Source organism: Pygocentrus nattereri, chromosome 4, assembly GCF_015220715.1.
Source record: "Pygocentrus nattereri isolate fPygNat1 chromosome 4, fPygNat1.pri, whole genome shotgun sequence".
Lineage (NCBI taxonomy): Eukaryota > Metazoa > Chordata > Actinopteri > Characiformes > Serrasalmidae > Pygocentrus > Pygocentrus nattereri.
The window spans coordinates 48,826,043-48,846,990 of NC_051214.1; the positions used below are offsets into that span (position 1 = coordinate 48,826,043).

At 39.8% G+C, this 20,948-nt stretch overlaps 1 protein-coding gene and 2 non-coding genes across 4 annotated transcripts; all 3 read left to right on the forward strand.

Annotated features, from left to right (window-relative positions):
* The first annotated feature begins 585 nt into the window (after window positions 1–585).
* On the forward strand, window positions 586–668 carry trnal-cag. Its single transcript has one exon. It is a non-coding gene; the product is annotated as a tRNA-Leu (tRNA).
* Window positions 669–774: 106 nt separating this feature from the next.
* trnas-aga lies at window positions 775–856 on the forward strand. The gene has a single exon. It is a non-coding gene; the product is annotated as a tRNA-Ser (tRNA).
* Window positions 857–7,456: 6,600 nt separating this feature from the next.
* LOC108443799 (protein FAM177A1-like) lies at window positions 7,457–14,816 on the forward strand. Of its 2 annotated transcripts, none has more exons than XM_017724668.2 (5): window positions 7,457–7,601; window positions 9,265–9,459; window positions 10,850–10,916; window positions 12,100–12,197; window positions 14,100–14,816. In XM_017724668.2, the coding sequence occupies exons 1-5, from the start codon at window positions 7,533–7,535 to the stop codon at window positions 14,283–14,285; spliced, it is 615 nt and encodes a 204-aa protein (XP_017580157.1). In that variant the 5' UTR covers window positions 7,457–7,532; the 3' UTR covers window positions 14,286–14,816. The 2 variants fall into 2 exon arrangements, with proteins under 2 accessions (XP_017580157.1, XP_037393535.1); XM_037537638.1 differs by having other exon boundaries at window positions 14,103–14,816.
* The last annotated feature ends 6,132 nt before the right edge of the window (window positions 14,817–20,948 follow it).

Consider the following 20,948-nt stretch of genomic DNA (forward strand, 5'->3'; position numbering starts at 1 on the left):
AAAACAGTGTAAGCTGTTATAGCTGCAACAGGGGGACTAACTCCATATTAACACCTATGGATTTAGAATGAGAGGTCATGAAAGCTCCTGAATGTGCAGGTGTTCCAATGTTTTTGTCCATATGGTGAAATTCTCAGATTAAGTTCTCAAAGAAGAAGAAAAGGCTGCGTCATGAAGGCGTGGCTTCGAAGCCTGCATCTGACATGCTTTTCAAATGCCTCGTGCTCGACTTTTGCATAGTTGCACTAAGTAAATATCCATGACCGACTTGTGCAAGTTCAGCTGCAGGCACTGGTTCACAAAGATGGACTTGAAATCCATTGGGGTCTCCCCGTGCAGGTTCGAATCCTGCCGACTACGGAGGTGTTTTCGTTTATCTGGCAGAGGGGCTGTAGCTGCTTCATGACAGAACCCAGCCTGTGGTTAAAAAGACTATCTTGAACGTACATCAGAGCCATAGTCGCTTTAACGAAGCACCTGCCTCTAAAGCCTTTGGAGTTACAATAAAGAGGGATTCTTTCTGTTTTAATGTTGGGACCAAAACATATAAGCGTCACCTACACTACGTGCAGCTTCTGGCAGGTTGGCAGGATGGCCGAGCGGTCTAAGGCGCTTCGTTCAGGTCGCAGTCTCTCCTGGAGGCGTGGGTTCGAATCCCACTTCTGACAAGCTTTTCAATCACCTTGTGCTCCAGTTTGGCTTATTTGTCTTTTGAATGGCTATGGCTGACTTGTGTAGTTTTAGCCGTTGCGGGCCAGAGCTTGCATGTGCTTGGTAGTCGTGGCCGAGTGGTTAAGGCGATGGACTAGAAATCCATTGGGGTTTCCCCGCGCAGCTTCGAATCCTGCCGACTACGGAAGTTCAAAGTGTTCATTGTCATTTGCACAGAGGGAACAGTTTTCCTTATATACAATGAAAAGCTTACTTTGCTCCTCGCTAAGAATGCCAGTTATAACATTAAAAAATACAAAAGAGTATATATACAACCATATATATTAATCAAGAAATAACACAATGTATAAATTACAGTGGTATGGATGGATAGTGCTGTGCCTTGCCAGGAACATGATTATCTGCAGCAGAAATTAATAGTAAAGAGCAATAGTGCGATTGTAAACATGTGCTACAGTTAAAGTGACAGTAGGTGCAGGTTATTCCTGAGGATAGAGTTCTTTACCAGTGGGATACACATCACACGCCTGTTCCTAAGTCTGTCAGACCGAAGTGTGAATAGTTATTTCTGATTCAGAACTCTGATTGCGGTGGGGAAGAAGGAGTTCTTTAGTCTGGAGGTCTTGCACATCATGCTCCTATACCTCCGGCCTGAGGGCAGAGGTTTGAACAGACCGTGCTGGGGGTGGGTGGTGTCTTTGGTGATGGAGGCACCTTTCCTTTGGACTCTATGGTTGTAAATGTTCTGCAGAGAGTGCAGTGGAGAATTGGTGATCTTCTCTGCAGTCTTCACCACTCTCTGTAGGCATTTACGATCCATCACCGTCAAGCTGCCGTACCACAAGGTGATGCAGCTGGTCAGGAGGCTCTCAATGACGCAGTTGTAGAAGTTGCTGAGGATCACCGGAGACATCCCAAACTTCCTCAGCCTCCTCAGAAAGTACAGCCGTTGTTGAGCCTTTCTGACTAGCTGCTTGGTGTTCAGTGACCATGTGAGGTCTTCACTGATGTGGACACACAGGTATTTAAAGCTGCTCACCCTCTCCACCTCGAGCTCCCGGATGAAAAGTGGTCAATGAGGTCTCCTCTCCTTCCTCATGTCCACTATCAGCACCTTTGTCTTGTCCATGTTGAGGATGAGGTTGTTATCATCACACCATGACACCAGTCTGGTCACCTCCCTCCTGTAGGCTGCTTCATCTCCACCAGTGATACGTCCTATCACTGCTGTGTCATCAGCAAACTTCAGGATGATGTTGTCCTTGTGGGAGGCGACACAGTCATGGGTGAACAGGGTGTAGAGAATAGGGCTGGGGACGCAGCCCTGTGGAGTGCCGATGTAGGTGGTGATGCTGGCTGAAGTCTTGTTGCTGATCCTGACAGACTGGGGCCTGCCAGTCAGAAAGTCCAAAAGCCAGTCACAGAGGGTGGGGTGCAGGCCGAGTGTGGAGAGTTTGTGGGTGAGTTTGTGTGGGATGACCGTATTGAAGGCTGAGCTGTAGTCAACAAAGAGCATCCTGATGTAGGAGTCTTTGTTTTCCAGGTGGGAGAGGGAGTAGTGAAGGGCAGCAGCGACTGCGCCCGAGGTGGATCTGTTGTGACGGTAGGCGTACTGCAGGGGGTCCAGCGTGTCCAGTATGCTGTCTTGTATGTGGGCCAGCACCACTCTCTCAAAGCTATATGTATATATATATAATGATTCGAGTGAGTGCTACTGGTCTGTAGTCATTCAGGCTGGTGGGGGGGGGCTCTTCTTAGGAATGGGGATAATGACTGTCCTTTTGTAGCAGGTGGGAACAATGCTCTGGCTGAGAGAGAGATTGAAAATGGAGGTCAGTACATTAGCCAGCTCGTTCACACATGCTCTGAGGGCCCGCCCAGGAATCTTGTCTGGTCCTGGTGCCTTGCGGGGGTTGATCTTTCTCAGAGCTCTGCAGACCTGGCCTGTTGATACTGACAGAGGGGGGGACAGGGGTTGTGTGGGCTGTGTGTGTGTGAACCTCCCTGTGCTAGTGCTGGAGGTTTCGAAGCGGGTGTAGAACCCCCAGTTCAACCCCACTGAACACCTTTGGGATGAAATAGAACGGAGATTGCGAGCCAGGCCCTCTAGACCAACATCAGTGGCTGACCTCACAAATGCCCTTCTGCAGAGCATCAAAATCATGATCGGTAATAATTTAATTTACAACGACAGCCTTAGATGTAAGAGATCTTATGTAAAGCAGTCCTAGTTTTTGACCAAAGGTGCAGTCATTACAAACTGGTATAACTTATCTGATATTAATCAAGTTACTAGAGCAAACTTTAGGCTTTTTGATGCTTTGTTTTATTCGGGGAACAGACACAGTCTCAATTGGGAGAAACCTATGTGGCGTCTCAAGGTAGTTTGTGATGTGAGCATTTGTACTTATAGAATAAGTATTTTTATTAGCACTTGCCTTATTTACAATAGAAGTGCTAGCAAACACCTTATTTTCAACAGTAGCACTAGTATTATTAGCTATAGCATTTCTATTTTTGCCATTACTTACAAGGCCTTCGCTTTGTAGTCAGTGGATGGCCCTCTCAATGTCCCGTAACAGAACAACAGATCCCGGATGACTAGGTGGAATTCCATCCCTCAGGGAGACCGCTGGCTGGCCCCAAAACGAGGACCAGTTATCCACGAAGTCCAAGCTGTTAAAGGCATACCAGCCGCAGAGTCAGGACTGCAGCATGTAGAGCCTGCTGAAATTTGACCTTAATAAACGTCGCTTATCTCCACCTCCTCGCTCCCAACCGTTACAATTATTCATTTCAAATAATAAGCCTGGCACCAGGAAGATGTAATGAAAATGAAATAATCTTGGATATGGCCAAGATAATTAAAAGATTCTAAAATGACTGACATTTAAATAATAATGTAATTTATATCCAGGTTTAATAATGTTTTAGAAGTACAGAGAGCAATCTCAAAGCAGATAACTTGACAGAAAAAAGTTATATTAATAGGCAAATGCAGTATAACATTTTCATGCTGATAAAAAAATCACCAAAAGTTTCTGTTAGTTACTAGTGGTATGCAGTAGTCAGTGATGCATGTTTTCCTGATGGGTTGATATCACAGTCTAAAGCACTCTAAAGGTTTATCAGGTGTTGTAGACTGACTGCAGTTGCATTCGATGGTTTCCTTATGAGATCTAAAAGTGTCCCACAAAAAACTAGTGGTGACCACTAATGCAGTATTTCTCAATGGTCCTGAAGGCCCACTACCTGACACATTTTAGTGCTTATTCTGCTTTAGCATACTCATTTCAACTCACTAATTGGCTGGTAACGAGCTGGTTAGTTGGACCAGGTGTTTTGGGAGCAAAAAAAAAAACCACACATTTCATAGTGCAGGATCTCAGTTGGCCCGCGACCCTGACGGAGAAGCAACTTAGAAAATGGATGGATGGATGGATGGATAGATGGATGGATGGATGGATGGATGGATGGATGGATGGATGGATCTTAGTTGGCCAGAAGTCAAGCTTGTCCGATAGGAAAAGAGCTGAGGGACATTCTTATTGGCGAGTCCCCGTCTTTGGGCTTAAGGTATCTGGTTAAGTGAGAAATCCAGCTTTGTGGATCTCCCAGGGCAGATTTTTTTTTTATATAACTTTTTGATACAGAACAATATACTAAGATACAAACTCTCGTCGAGGACGTCATAACTTCAAGTTACTAGCTAGGGGGCGTAAAATATGATTACAAGAAAGAAAAATAAATAAATAATAATAATACAGAGTACAAAGGAGCAAAGCCATATAATGACAGATTAGAACAATACGTTTCTAGGGATCTGGTGTGAGATGATTCAAGCATTTTTCCAGTTTTTTAATCTACTTAATGAAGAATAATATGATTTAAATTCATTCATAAAGCAGAGGAAGGAGGGCTTATTACCCCTCCACTTACTACAGTGAATGTGGTATTTTGCTAAAAGTACAATTACATTTATGGCATCAGAGAAAGTTTTCCGCATAAAATAAAATGGCATCAACATCAAAAGAAGAATGTTAACAGAATGTTAATTTTGAGATTAATCCAGTTTCTAATTTCCATTCAAAAACTTTGAGAATATTTACATGAAAAAAACAAATGCTCCAGGGATTCATCTTCTGACTTACAAAAGGCACATGAACCAACATCCAATTGAAATCTTCTTTCAAGAAACGTGCCTACAGGATAAATCTTATTTGTTATTTTGAAATGAGTCTCTTTCACTTTATGGGCCATTTGACAAACTTGGAATGAGCAAAAGCCATTATGTTTTTATAATTTGTATTAGGATGTTTCTTGAAACAATCTCTTTTATATTCATGGTAAATCTTTTGTCTCATACCGTCATTGATAATCTTGTTATTACACTTGAAGTCAACTGAGTTCCAGTCATTCACTTTTAACGTGGGCATCGAAACGGTCACCTCTGAGTATACAATGACATTTTTGATGAATTGAATCAATGCTAAGGGAATCGCTTTGCACACCTTCTTAAAATCTTCATAACAACTAAGATGATATTTTTCAACAAAGGATGAGAAGGTTAAAAAATCTCAGTGAAAATCTAAAAGACTTTATGTAAATTAAAGATTCCCAAAATTAAAATATCTTGTATTATGCAGGATAAAACATAAATAAAGTACAATATAAGTTTCTGGAAAAACACCAGCAATCATGCTAGGGTGTGCTAGGGTGTGCCTGGTACATTGTCTTTTTAAAAAATGATACAGATCGGACTTGGAGATAATGGTTCCATATGGTTCCATAATTGGATATAATGATTCCATAAGTGGGGCGGCACGATGGCGTGGTGGGTAGCGCTGTCGCCTCACAGCAAGGAGGGCCTGGGTTCGATTCCCTGGCCGGCTGACCGGGGTCCTCTCTGTGTGGAGTTTGCATGTTCTCCCCGTGTCTGCGTGGGTTTCCTCCGGGTTCTCCAGTTTCCTCCCAAAGACATGCAGTCAGGCCAATTGGACATGTTACACTGCCCCTAGGTGTGACTGTCTGTGTGACTGCCCTGCCCTGTCCAGGGTGTATCCTCCCTTCTGCCCGAAGACTGCTGGGATAGGCTCCAGCTTCCCCCCGCAACCCTGACGGAGAAGCGGCTTAGAAAATGGATGGATGCATTCCATAAGTTAGACGTATGGACGGAAGAAAATCATCAATTTAAGCGATACTGTTTTTTTTTTTTGGATCCCACAAACAGGGAAATTCCACCTCCACATTTAACCCATCCATGAAGTGAAAAACCACATACACACTAGTGAGCAGCGAGCACACACTTGCCTGGAGCAGTGGGCAGCCCTATCCATGGCACCCAGGGAAGTTCAGGGTTTGGTGTCTTGCTCAAGGACACCTCAGTCATGGACTGTCGGCCCTGGGGATCAAACCGGCAACCTTCCGGGCACAGGGCCAGTTCCCTAAGCTCCAGCCCACGACTGTCCTGGACATAATGGCATCCTTACTGAGGGTATAAATTATGTGTCCAAACCCTGTATCTGTGTGAATGTTGTCCGAAGGCCTTTAGGAAGCATTCTCCATGCTCAAGAAGAATAAATGACCTGCACTTCTGAAATCTGAAGAGTCTTCTCACATTTTTAGTTAGTTTGATTCTTTTGTTTTCCTTCAACAAACCGTTAAATTCGTCTTATTTTACCAAACATAAATAATACCTAGGCTTAGAAGTCGAACAAGTGTCAACAGACCCTTTACAAAAATAATACATTTTTCATACCAATCTTTTTAAGATTATTGACTTCTTACCAACTGTTATTGCCCAATTATTACATAAACGTGATCCATATATTGAAATTCCATTTTCCAGAACTGAAGAATGTGTTTGTGGAAGTACGGTAGTTTAACTGGAATCTTACTAATGTCAAAGTCACACTTCGCAGGGAATTAAATTCCTCCCAGTTTCTTAAAAATGGAACCAGGAATGTGAAAATGAAACCCTTACTTACGCTGTACTGCTGCTGTTAGAACAATACTGTTTACACCCATTACCTGCACAGAACAATATTGTTTACTGTTTACATCTATTACTGCACAGAACAATATTGTTTACTGTTTACACCCATTACCTGCACAGAACGATATGGTTTACTGTTTACTGTTTACATCTATTACTGCACAGAACAATATTGTTTACTGTTTACATCTATTACTGCACAGAACGATATTGTTTACTGTTTACATCTATTACTGCACAGAACAATATTGTTTACTGTTTACTGTTTACATCTATTACTGCACAGAACAACATTGTTTACTGTTTACATCTGTTACTTGATGCACTTTATGAACAGCTGCTCTACATATTTGCACATACTCACATGTAACTTTCATTTTATTTCAACTTTGCACATACTGTACACTTTTACTTGTAATTTCACTTTTTTGCAACTGTATTTATTCTTATTTTCTTTTTTTATTCTCTTAAGATTATATTTGGTGAATGGAGGAACAGCAAAGTAAGAATTTCACTGTACGGTGTAGTTGCCTGCTCTGCTGTGCACACGACAATAAAACTCTTGAATCTTGAAACCACATCATTGAATTTTGTTGCATAACAAAGGTTTTTAGCCATGTAGTCCTAAATACACCGACCAGTGCAAGTCCAGTGCATTAATACCACCCTTGTCACCTCCCAGGGCAGATGACCTCGGGATTGAGAAGCACTGTGCTGGTGTATGGTCACGGATTTTGAGAGGGGATCTTTTATTTTGAAGTTTGAGCTCTAACACGCCGGAAGTGACCTCCCATCACCGAATTTGTCCGTGTGCATCGCTGGTTTCGGTGAAACTGGGCTGGTAAAGCGGACGCAGCAGGTCAGGATGGCAGAAATGCTGCTCTATCTCGCCAACTCCACTATTACCGTGACGGACAGCATGGACACTGAAAAGGTCAGTAAACCAGTTACATACAGAAGGAGGCTGGACAGACATGCGTGCATAATACCAACAGAACCACTGCCTTTAGGAAAGAACCCTTGTAGAACTTTCTTTTAGGAGTGTAACATTGTATTCGTGCTTAGTAACAGTCTGCTGAGTTAAACCTCCTCTTACTGGCTGTTTCTTTCAGTGTAGATGATCTGAGTGCCAGTTTTAACTGATGTTGTATTTCAGGGTCGACATATCAAATATGAAGTTAACTTGATTTTATTTTGCTTTAATGAATGCCTTTATTCATTTTCAGTCCAGGACTATACGCTCATCTGATTCTGCACGCTTTAAAAAGATGCTTCTGAGTCATGTGTAGTAAAGGGAAAGGTTCTGTTTAGAACCATCAGCTCTGTCTAGAACAATTTGCATGCTTAAATAGTTCTTTGCATGGCGAAGTGGCTCTTCAGAGAGATGGAGAGTGTGTTTATAAGATGTTTATAAGATGTCAAGCCTGTGTGCAGTAGCAGAGCCCTTTTTCGTGCTACAGTTGATCAACAAGCCATTTCATTCTGCATGATATTTAAGGGTGGACATGTCACGTCAAATGAGAGTTAGTCTGCATTATTTATTTATTTTTATTTATTTATTTCCTTACCTACTTACTTACAGATCAAAGTTGGCTGTCTAATTCTGGCCAGGGCATCGAGCTCCACATTATTACACAAATATTTGTTTTCTCAGAACCCTGTATCTTGTATTTGGGTGATAAAGTGCCTTTCACCTTATAAAGATTACAGCTGCTTACAGTGTAGAAGCTAAAGGTTTCATTACTTTTTTACTTTTTTTTTTTTGTCTGCATAAATCTGCACTATTGCTAACTTCAAGTGCCTCATGTCTAAAACGATACAAACTCCAACATTTTGTCTGAAGTGTATAGTTTCAATAGACCATATGTCCCTAACATTGCCTGCTCTTCTGGGGAGGCTGTACACTAGATGTTGAAACATTGCTGTGAGGATTTGATTGAGCATTAGTGAGCTCAGCTACAGATGCTGGGTGGTCAGTTCTGGATCACTCCACTTCACCCTAAAGGTGCTGGGTGGAGCTCCATCACTCGAGACAATGCACTTCCTCTGCTCTACAGCCCAGTGCTGGGGGGGCTTTATACCCCTGTAACCCATGCTTAACGTAGGGCATATTGACCCTAGGCTCATGTGCAGCAGCTCATTCTATTGGTCAGTGCTTTTCTATAGAAGTTGTGTACAAGTTATTTTTGCATTTTATTCTTTCCTCCTTCTATAACATAATGTTATCTCTTAGACTTTAACAACCTATTTTGATGCTGTCTCTTTTTGCCTTGTTCCTTATTAATAAAGCAGTCTGGGCGCAAATGCTGCTTTTAACTTGATTGTGAATGGGCAGGACTAAACTGCTGTAGGCTGATGTGGTAAATGAGTTTGTTGTCCTGACATCACAGAAACTGTAAATTAAAAATGAGCTGTATTCGCATTTTAGTTTCCGTATATGGTCCATATGGACCGGGCGGTGAATAGCAGTGTTTACATACAGCATCAAATTCTCTTTCTTGCACTTAAAAAGTGAGGGTAATCCAGTATTTCATGACACTGGGCTTTTAATGTAGCTGAGTTTGTTCATTGGAGGGCTGTTTTTTTTTTTGCTACAGGGCTCCAGCAAAGGGAAGGATTTTGAATGTGTCGAGCTAGGAGAGCTGGCAGATAAGGAGCAGTCCAAAGAGAAGACTCCACGCAGGGTCATTCACTTCTCCAGCGGGGAAACAATGGAGGAGTACAGCACAGAGGAGGAGGACGACTCGGAGAAACATCCAGAGAAAAAAGACCTTTTGTCTTCAGTAGACACAGTATGTGTCTGTGTGTTTGCACATGCGTGATTCTGTCTATGTTTGAGTCCCAAGAAATTAGGGGCTGAGAGTCAATCCCAGAATTTTCTGATTCCAGACTTTTAAGAATGAAGAGTTGACTCAAAAGCTTTGGATTAGATTCCAAACATGTTCAATTTTTTACCTGCAAGCACATACAGAGTACGATATTCCACCATCACTCTTTAGACAGCTTGTCTGAAAATGTTGCCTTCCACAATACATACATCACATAATCTGGCTGTACTTTTACACAATCTATAATCTGATTGAAGTGGTAAACAAAGTAAAATGTAAAAGTTGTGGTTCACTGTCAAACATTGCCATTGTTTAAATATCCACCCACCCACAGACGTTAACAGAAGAGAAACACTTAAGCCCCCGTTATTTAACTTGCACTCCAAATTTCCAAATTGCTAAGATAAAATAGGTAATGTAAATAAACTGGGGAACACTTTACTGTACGGTGCTGTTCATAATGCATCATGACACCTACATAAGCTCGCCGTGCTAACTGACATTACCCTACATAACTGTTTATAAATGTTTATTGCAATAAGTGTTATTCGCTATAAAGGCTACATTTGCCTATTTTGACCAAAGTCAGCTAAAGTAGCCTTCATGACAGATGACGCCTTTTGTAATAAGCATTTATAAACAGTCGGGTTTACATGTAGGGTTATGCCAGTTGTAATGACAACCTTATGTAGGTGTCATGTAGCCTTATGAACAGCACCCTATCATAAACCATAAATGTTACCATAAACAGATCATTCTTCCTTAGAGAATAACCAGTGGTAACACACAGTGTTTCCCACACGGCTGAAACAAACCTAGGCGGTGCATCTTGAAGGCTTTGGAGGAATATGTGGTATGGAAACTCCAAATCATAGCTTTTGTTTTACTTATTTGGATATTTGAATAAGGCATCAAACAGATTTAGGTTTTTGGAAATGACCACTTGGGAAAAGAGGGATGCTTAGAAGTAGTGACACTGCATTTTTAAATATTTTTAAAACAGGACAAAACGGAAACCTGACTTATGTACTTGTGTAGCCTTTGTATGGGAAACACTGAGCACATTAAGTTAATAAGTCATGATCCAATGTCATTCATACCATCTATAATAATGGTGTATTATGTACTCCTTACGTTTTTTATCCATTGTCCTCAGCCTATATTTTAGTTTTTGGAATTGAGATTATGTGAATCAACCCTTGAAATGACCTCCAGTGATTCAAGTCAGAAGTTGTCAGAAGAAACTACAGATATCTAATCTAAGACGAGGCAATTTGAAAGGATGAATGACAGATTGTTGAAACAGAAATAGCAGATTAATGCTGTTTTTTTTTTCTTTTTTTTTAATTCACAGTCTAAGCTGACGTGGGGTCCATATGTCTGGTTTCAGATGTGGAGGGCAGCTACATCCACTGTTTCAGGTAGGCTCTTCTTTACTCAGTTGCTGTCAGAGTTGGGTACTTTAAATCATGCTGTAAAGTAAACTGTTGTAATTGTGCTGTTGTAGGGTGGTCATTTTTTATTGGCATTTTTTATCTGTGTACCTCTTAGGTTTTCCTGATAATTGTGTTTATTCATTTTTTAAATTATAATATTTGTTATTTGAGAATATAACATACAATGTGCAGCATATAGATCGGAAACAAGAAAGAAAAGAGGGAAGGAGGAGGGGGAAAAGGCCGCAAATGAAAGTGGCAGTTAGCTTGTATTTATGAACAATACTGATATACTATGTGGCCATGAGTATGTGTACACCTATTCTAATTATTGTGTTTTAGCCACATCCATTGCAAACAGGCGTATAAAACTCAAGTACATAGCCATGCAGTCTCCATAGACCAGCATTGGCAGTAGAATGGGTCATTCTGAAGAGCTGAATTTAAAAGTCAGTTTGTGAAATTTTTGCCCATGCTAGATCTTTCCCTGCCAATAGTAAGTACTTTTATTGTGAAATTGAAGCATTTAGAAGCAACAGCAGCTCAGCCACAAAGCGATAGACCATGCAAACTCACAGAACAGGGCTGCTAAGTGCTGAAGCATGTAGTGTGTAAAAGTCGCCTGTTCTCTGTTGCATCACTCACCAAGCAGCTGCAGACAAGCCTATGCTCTTTATGTGCAATGTCGAGTGTTGGCTGGAGTGCATAAAGCATGTCACCACTGGACTCTGGAGCAGTGGAAACATGATCTCTGGAGTGATGAATCATGTTTCACTATCTATCAGCGTGATGGATGAATTTGGGTTGACAGCTTGACTGATGCTAGGATAACTCTGCCTACCCGAACGCATGGTGTCAGCTGTAAAGTTTGGTGGAGGGAAGATAATGGTCTGCAGATTGCAACCTTGTTCAACACCTTTGGGATCATCTGGAACGTTGATTGCAAGCCAGGTCTTCTCGTCCAAAATCAATTCCCGACCTCACACATTCCCAATAGAAACGCACCAAAATCTTGTAGGCTTTTTAAAGCCCCCAAGGGGGCAACTTTATGTTAATGCCCGTGGTTTTGGAATGGAATATCTAACAAGCATTTATAGATGTGTGGTCAGATGGTGACATACTTTGGGCCATATAGTTTATTTCACTCTGGTTTATTCTCATGTTTCAGCTTGTGACTACCTGGGTGAAAGGATGGCGTCACTGTTCGGAATAACTTCTGCCAAATATCAGTATGCCATCGATGAGTTTGACAGGATGAAGAAGGAAGTATGTGCTACACATATTTTATGCAATAGTGCTGTTTAGGGATGTCCTTTTTTGCCCTGCAACATTATTGGCTAATACTTAGTCAGAACTTTATTTTACTTCACATAGTTTAGCTTTACAGGGACAGCATTTCTGCGAATGTGCCAATTAAGCCATCTATGATGAGAATTGCCAAGCAGGTCCACCACTGTTTTGTTTTTTTGTCAGTAATACAATGTACATAATGGTATGCTCTCTGAACTGATATATACATACGTACTGATATAAACATATGTGCTGTATAAAAGACTTACCCAAGACAATTGGTTAAATTGTTATGGGGAGTAAGTTGCCAGGAATATCACTATATACCATTAGAATAAATGTGAATAAATATAAGTGCTGTAAAATATAATAAAAAAGTGCTGTTTTCAGTAAAGTAATGCATATGTAGGCTAGACTAATACAAAACACGTCACCTGATTTTATTTAATGAAGGATTTATAAAGTAAACTGGATATAGAATAAGTTATGGTAATTGTAAATACTGCACTTTCTAAGTTAAGTGATACTTTTTTTGATCCCACAAACAGGGAAATTCCACCTCCGCATTTAACCCATCCGTGAAGTGAAACACCACATACACTCTAATGAATACACACACACTAGGGGCAGTGAGCACACTTGCCCGGAGCAGTGGGCAGCCCTATCCATGGCGCCTGGGGAGCAATTAGGGGTTTGGTGTCTTGCTCCAGGACACCTCAGTCATGGACTGTCGGCACTGGGGATCAAACCCGGCGACCTTCCAGTCACAGGGCCAGATCCCTAACCTCCAGCCCACGACTGCCCCCTACAGAGGGATTTGGAAACTGTTAAACTAACACGCACACAGAATAATCAGAATAGATTGTGTATTTGTTTGTCAATGTCAATGTCAGTTTTATTTCTAGAGCACATTTAAAAACAACGAAGTTGACCAAAGTGCTTTACAAGGTTAAAATTAAACAATAAATCCAAAAGTCAATAAAATAACAAGAATAAAACATAATATAAAGCAACAAATACAATAAATAGAATACACTAACAGGAGATCAGAGACAGAGACAAAAACCTTGAAAGCTAAGGCTGAACTTGAATTAAAATCTAAGGTAAATAGATAAGTTTTTAAGGAGGATTTAAAAGACTGTGGAGACTCTGAAGTACGGATATGAAGTGGCAGTTTATTCCAGAGTCTAGGGGCAATAACTGCGAAGGCCCGATCCCCTTTGTGTTTAAGACGAGATTTTGGCTGCTCCAGCAACATCTGACTAGATGATCTCAGTGATCTATAAGGCTTATATGGTTTGTGCAGCTTAACAAGGTAGCTGGGTGCCTTGCCATTTAAGACTTTGAAAGTTAGTAAAAGGATCTTAAAGTCAATACGAAATTGGACAGGGAGCCAATGTAAAGCAGCCAAGACTGGAGTGATATGATCGTGCTTTCTGGTACCTGTCAAGAGACGTGCAGCAGCATTTTGGACTAACTGTAAGCGATAGAGAGATGACTGATCAAGACCGGAATAAAGGGAATTACAGTAGTCCAACCTAGAGGTAATGAAAGCATGGATGAGTCTTTCAAGGTCCTTACGAGGAAGATAGGATTTCACCTTGGCAATTAGTCGCAGCTGATAAACACTGGACTTCACAATAGAATGAACTTGTTTCTCAAGTTTAAGGGAGCTGTCACAGCACACACTCCAAGATTTCTGATAACTGCGGAACATTGAGAAGCATTTGTTTATTTGTATTTACTCTGAAGTTATTGTTCCTTGAAAAAAGAAACACTTACTGATCTTTTCTCCCTCTCTCTTCTTATTTCTCTCCACTGTCTATGCATCCCAACTCCGTCTGGCCTATTTCTGTTTTTCATCTCTCCTCTATTTAGAAGGATAAGGAGGTTGAGGAGTCCCATCTCTCCGAGGAGGCTGAGAGTCATTTTGAGGAGCAGCAAAGTGAAGAGAAGCCAAAGATAAACCAGCCTGAAGCTGCTTCCACTCAGGACATCAGCACCACTGAGGCCTCTTCTATACCTAATACAGTCAGTGTTCATGTTAACCCAGTGAGCGCTTAAACACTATCAGACACCTCATCTTCTCACTGTGGTTTTACTTTAGCACTGCATAGGATAGTTAACATGACTCTGTCTTGGATAAAGGGTGCTACTCTCTCTTAACGTCTCTTTCATTCTGGTTGTGGTAACGTGCTGATCCTCACCTGATGGTAAATTGAATTACACTAAAATGACTAAAGAAAAGTAGCCGAGGGCCGTAACCTCACCTTGGGCCAAAAAAACAAGCTTTTTTATTGTTATTTTTTTAACATTCCCTTAAGTGAATTTTCTGAGGCACTCTTTCAACTCTTGGAAAAAATAAAGGTACCAAAAGGCTTCTTTACCTCCACATAATGTAAAGGTTCTATGCTGTTGAAAGGTTTTCCTAGAGATATACATCCAAGAACCATTTCGGAACCTTCATTTAAGCAGTGTAATGCAAAAGTTTTGGCATTTCTGTTCAAATTACATGTTAATTACACTGTTGATTTTGTAAGTAAAAATAAGTTAACATCTTATTAAGTGATACTTTTTTTTTGATCCCACAACCAGGGAAATTCCACCTCTGCATTTAACCCATCCGTGAAGTGAAACACCACATACACTCTAGTGAACACACACACACTAGGGGGCAGTGAGCACACTTACCCGGAGTGGTGGGCAGCCCTATCCACGACGCCCAGGGAGCAGTTGGGGGTTAGGTGACTTGCTCAAGGACACCTCAGTCATGGACTGTCGGGATCAAACCGGCGACATTCCGGTCACAGGGCCAGCTCCCTAACCTCCAGCCCACGACTGCCCCAATATACAGGGAACTTCAGCATAGTCTGTTAATTTTACTGCAATATATTTATTTGGCATGTTTAACATTTTGGAAAACTTTTGCGAAGGTCACATTTTAAGTTAAAATTTTTCCAATAAGTTAAATTCAGCAAATAAACATATGCAGAAGTGTGTTCTCTAGTAGAGAATGTGCTAACTTATTTTCACTTAGATAATCAACTCACAGTATCTTCGCTTTTATCATTTTTTGCAAAATTAGAAAACACCAATTGTATTCCAACAACTACAGTATAGCTGTTTGTGTGTGTGTGTGTGTGTGTGTGTGTGTGTGTGTGTTTATGCACAGTACAGTGCACAAGTCTTAATCGCCAAAGCAAATTGTTTAAAGCCATTCACTTGGGAAGTAAATGTGTTTTTATTTTTAAAACAGTGTATACCTAATAAACCCAACAGAAGTGCAGTAAAAGGCATTAAATGTGTTATTTTTTAACATATATCTTTTGCACAGTACACTGCCAAATGAAGGTGCCAAAAAGGTTCTTTGAAGCGATGCCATAAAAAACTAAATTTTTAAATACACTTTTAATGACACGTTTGTGTAAAAAGCCTTTTTGAAGTTTACAGAAAACTCCACATAATGGAATAGTGTAATGTTAGTGCAAATGAAAGGTTTTTTTTCCCCCTAGAACCTTACATCCAAGCCAAGAACCATTTAGGAACCTTTATTTTTAAGACTGTGTATAAATGCTTGGCTAATTGGTTGCAAAGTCCTTTATATGAGAAAACAGAGATACACAGTCCCCAAAAAAATAGGAAACCTGGATGAAGCCTTAATCCATGCACTTAAGTTTGTATTTGTATTTATTACATATTTATAAGTTTATATTTCTGTATTTATTGTAGTGTTTTTAATGTGCTTACAATTCTTTTTGATGTAAATTTTAATAGTTTGTCAATTTTTTTATTTTAACAAATAAATTTCTAATAATGAAAAAAAATAGTTCATTTGTTTTATTGTACATTGCACCAGTGACTTTGATTCTGTTGTAGTGTGTAGTGTCTTCTTCACTGCTGGCTTTGTTATGGGTGACAATGACAACTCTGTTGTATGGGTGCTGAGGTCACAGTTGATGTAACTCTACCATAATTAGATCGGTCTGAAGTCCACCGCATCTTATTTTATGAAAACTGATTATAGCTGGCCGATATATGTCTAGTTAGCTTGTTTCAGATGGTTTTTAAAATTTTAAAATACATAAAAACTGAATAAATGTGTTTCTGCCAATCTCCCAGTTTAAAGTTTGTAATAATATAATACGGTCTTTTGTAGTGGAAAACAGAAAAAAACAATTTAGCTTAGTATCGAGTAGCAGCACTCTGGAAGAATGGGTTTACTATTAATGCAAAATGAAATGTCTGATATACTGATGCTGTGATACATTTGGAGTATGTTATTAAATTGAATTCACTCAGCTGATTGGAACCTGTTCTGAGTAAAGGCCCAGAGATAATCTGTGTGCATTAATTTAATATCGCAAAAAGATCAGTGAGTCAGTTACACTGTAATGACCTGGTGTGGCTTATTGCTTTTCAAAAATATGAAAAACGATATGATAAAATGCACCAATGTTTACTAAGTACGTTTATTCAGACATGTGTACAGAGGGTCCCCTGTCCTTTCAGCCTTTGACTGTACAATGCCCTTGTGGTCGGCGCATGTAATAATTGTACTTTATATGATCAGTTTCAGCGAAGTGCGGCTCAGTCTCGCCCAGGAATACAGCTTAGTGGGTAAGCTCAATTTTCACAAGCTTCCTTGCACTCACAGCCAAGTAAAACTCAGTAAGAAGTGTACCAAATCAAACTACGGTGAAAAGTGTATGGGTCTAATCAAACTACTACCAGAGTAAGAAGTGTCCCAGTTGTCGCCCCCTGCTGTTAGACTAGTCGAACTCTGCCACAGAGGAGACGTCATATCCCAAATCTTTGCCGCTACCTTGCTGAGAAATATCCTCCACTATGAAGATGCAAAGTACCCAAGGTGAGAAGTGTCCTGTCTCTGGCTTAGTCTTAGGCGCAAAGTCCCAGGCTTACAGTCCGGTTGAAATCCGCTACCACAGAGGCCCAGTCGAACTCCTACACTGAGATGCAGAGTCTCTTTGCCTGTTGACAAGCCAGCAGGGAACAAGTCTCGAGCCAGCAGGGAAAGTTCAAAGCAAATCAAGTGACAAACAAAACCACAAATATAAAACTAGATCTAGTTTCTATGTATTTAAGTGGCAACTAAAATGAGTATAGATAGATAGACTTAGTATAACCAGACACACGTTGCACATCACATCACAAGGATAAAAATGCAGTTGTTTTTGTTATTATAAAAAGCAGAGATTTATGCCAGGCTCCGTGGAGCTCTGAGATATAAATCCCAGCTCAGGCAGTCAAACCACTGTTTTTGCCTGTGAAAAACTGGGAAATTTCAACACTGTTTGGTTACACTTAACATACTTTCTTGATGAGAGTGTTTTAAACATGCTGTGACTTATACGCATTAAGCTGAATTCACTTTCAGGTTGCTTTTTTTGTCTCACTGAGCCCTTGATCTTCCAAAGGTTCTGTACCAAATTCTCCCAAGGGATGTATTTTATTAGTAAGACAGGGTTGCAAAGCTACGGAATGATCAGTGATAATTCTGCGAGCACCACAGTGCTGAGAAAATGTTCATTCCCTTTTCACAGAAGCCAAAAAAATCAATTTTCACCCGATCTAGATGCATTTTTCTTCCATATCATCAATAGAATATATTTTGATGTGTGTATCATTTACAAAACTAAATCATACATCATCTCAGTACAGCTGTCTTTGTGGAGAGATTGACCAACTTCCCTTTCATGTCAATTGCTCACTAGCAGCTCAACGCGGAGTCACAGCATTTCAGAGAGATGACGGTGTCCCAGTTCATCTGATAAAAGTGAGAGAGAAAATATTACATCTCGTTAAATGACGTATATTTTCATTAAAAACCCGCGAACATCTCGCTCATATCCTCTCCATTCAGATTAGTCTACTGTTCTTTATTTAACATCGATTTTTTTTTGTTGTACATTTAGACATATGCAACAAATATGTTTGAAAGTAGATCAAACAAGGCCATATGATTTAGACAGAGCTTGGAGAAATTCCATTTACCTTAAAATGCACATTTTCTATCACAGCTTTGCAAAATATACAACCTGGGAACCTAGAAGACCATCAACAAGGAAGACCGCTATCACTAATACTAATAAACGTTATGATTGGAATTCATTGATAAGTAGTGGGTGGAGGGGAGAATGCAGTAAACTGGATGTGGCATTATAAACAATCTTCATAATAATATATGTTTTATGAGCTTCCTGCAAACAAAACAGCTGGGCTCACTAAACCACACTGAAGCAATAATGCAAGTGCTCGATTTAAGTGTGTACACTATTTCTATATTAGTCAAATATATAAGCACAGTTTTATCTTTCACTTGCTTTGATGTGATGGTTTGATGTGATATATTCCTATATTGATGTATATCACTGGATATGTGAATAAAGTCAGTGCATTACTTATTAACTGCAGTCCTTGACTGTGATTCAAAGACTGTACATGAAATTATATGTGGGGTAGGTTGGAGCAAGAATCCCCCTAGAGTAAGATCTCCCTCCCCACACACACTGTTTTCTCTCAGGCCAAGTAAAGTTGCCAAATTTAAACAAATTTACTGAGCTGTGGTCTAATTCATTCTGAAATTCCCCAAAATGACCTGAAATAAATCATTTCTACATTAACCTCCATCATAAGTTAACAATGTTTTTCTGTCTACTTCTCTAAAGTTTGGGGATATGAGCTTTGCTGCTCTGTTATGAGCAATAATCATTTGTATTTACTTGCAATAAACTGCTTGAACCATTATTGATACTATTGCTGCCACAACAAAAACAATAATGATTTTGTATAATAATATTGTGTAATTACAATCATCAATCAATCAAGAACGACACACTTCAAAAAGATCATTTTTAAGGGTTATTTAGTAGAATATTTTAGTATATAGAACCAAAAACATTCCAAGAACCATTTCCATTCTTACAGGGTTCTCTGCATGGTGAAATATTTCTTTAGATAGATGCAGAATGTATTGTATATGGTTCTATATAGTACCAAAAAGGGTTCTTCTATTGTTGCAAGCTTGACATCATTACAATATCAGAACCCTTTTTGTGCTTTATAGAACCACATAAAACACATTCTCCATCTATCTGAAGGACCATTTCATCATGCATAGAACCACTGCTTTTACTAAAGAACCCTTATATAACCATCTCATTTAAGTGTGTGGTTCATTCATTTTAAGCGTTTTTGGCTGCTGTTGTTTGATTAATATGTTTTTTCTGGTAAATGTAAAGGGGAGATATAGATGATGCATTCACTGGGGGGCTTTTATCCCCAGGTAGGGGGCCTTCTTGTTCTGACAGTGGAGGAAGATTTCCATATAAAAGATTTGGTTCCATTAAAATATGGTTTATTTGCACAAATATGATTTAGTTTTATAGTAAAGGAACTTTTTTTCCCCCAAGTGGGACATTTCTCCTCTATTTCCCCCTGTATGTTTTACCTTTCCTTTCAATTGTAAGGTAATTTAAGATCATCTTGAGACTTTACTTTTTATAGGGTGTCACCACTAATTTCACATATCAAAGTGCATTACCCCAGAAGGCCTTATCTTAAACTGGCTCCACACATCTCTTTAGGAGATAAAGAGTGCAGTTACTAATCCTACACTGTTATGTATTCATTATCCACTAGGTGGCAGTGTAGCCACTGTAATCCAGTCAGAGTACAGAAAACTGCTCTTGAAAACATTCTGCACTGTTTTTAAAAATATATTTATCATTGTTAAATGAGCAAACAGATTCTCAGGAAGACTGAACCCATTTGTCATTAAACATGTAGTCATGGTCACATGGAGCATATTGTAATCCACAGGGAAACTCCAGAACTAAAAATGGTGACGCCTTGTAACCTTGTTTGTCCACAGCTGATATCCTTTGTCCTGAAATAATACCAGAGGGAATCGCCCACAATGTTGTCAAGTTACCCTTTGGCCGTAATGTCACATGAGACCAAAGGTTTTTCAACCTTGTTGTTAATCAAGTTTAGCAACAGCAGTGCTGGCAGTGTGCTCGCATGTAATTTCCCAGTTAAACAAAGACAATGTGATACAGAAATACTTGTTCATATAAAAGTGACATTTTCACTTCTGCACAGCGAAGATTTCAGCTGTGGCATTTAAAATCTAGTCTATATCTAATACATCTAATGTTTAATGTACTGAAATGATCTCATTGAATTCCAGCACTGTTTCTGAAATAATCAAAGTTCTCTGCTAGTGCAATATGACATTATATCGGGGGAAAATGCTCAGAAAATTGATTATGCATAGGTTGGATAATCTTTGAATAGTTTTACATGTATCTAATAATGCAAAATATTATCTGTAATCACTAAGCTTAAGATGATTTCACTTGCCAAGACGGCTTTTTTGTGGTTTATCTACAGTAGTACTTGGCTGTTTCTACTGAGCTCAGCTTAGGACTTTGCACTTCTCTATATTCTTTTGAACTCATTCACTGTTTGGGTTTCTGCTTGTCACTAGAAGCTTGCAGCTGCAGAAAAGTGGGCACGCTGGCCCCTTTTTTAGCCAGACGCACCACATCACACATCTCTATTTAGTCTGTGAGTGCCCCTGTGGTGAAAATAGCAACGCTCCCCTTTTGTACTGATCTAGGAACAGTATGTGCTGCTAAACTCCTCCTAAAATTGCTAAGAAAACCACAGAATTGGTTAGGCACTAGCTAAATAAGGGCAAAGTGA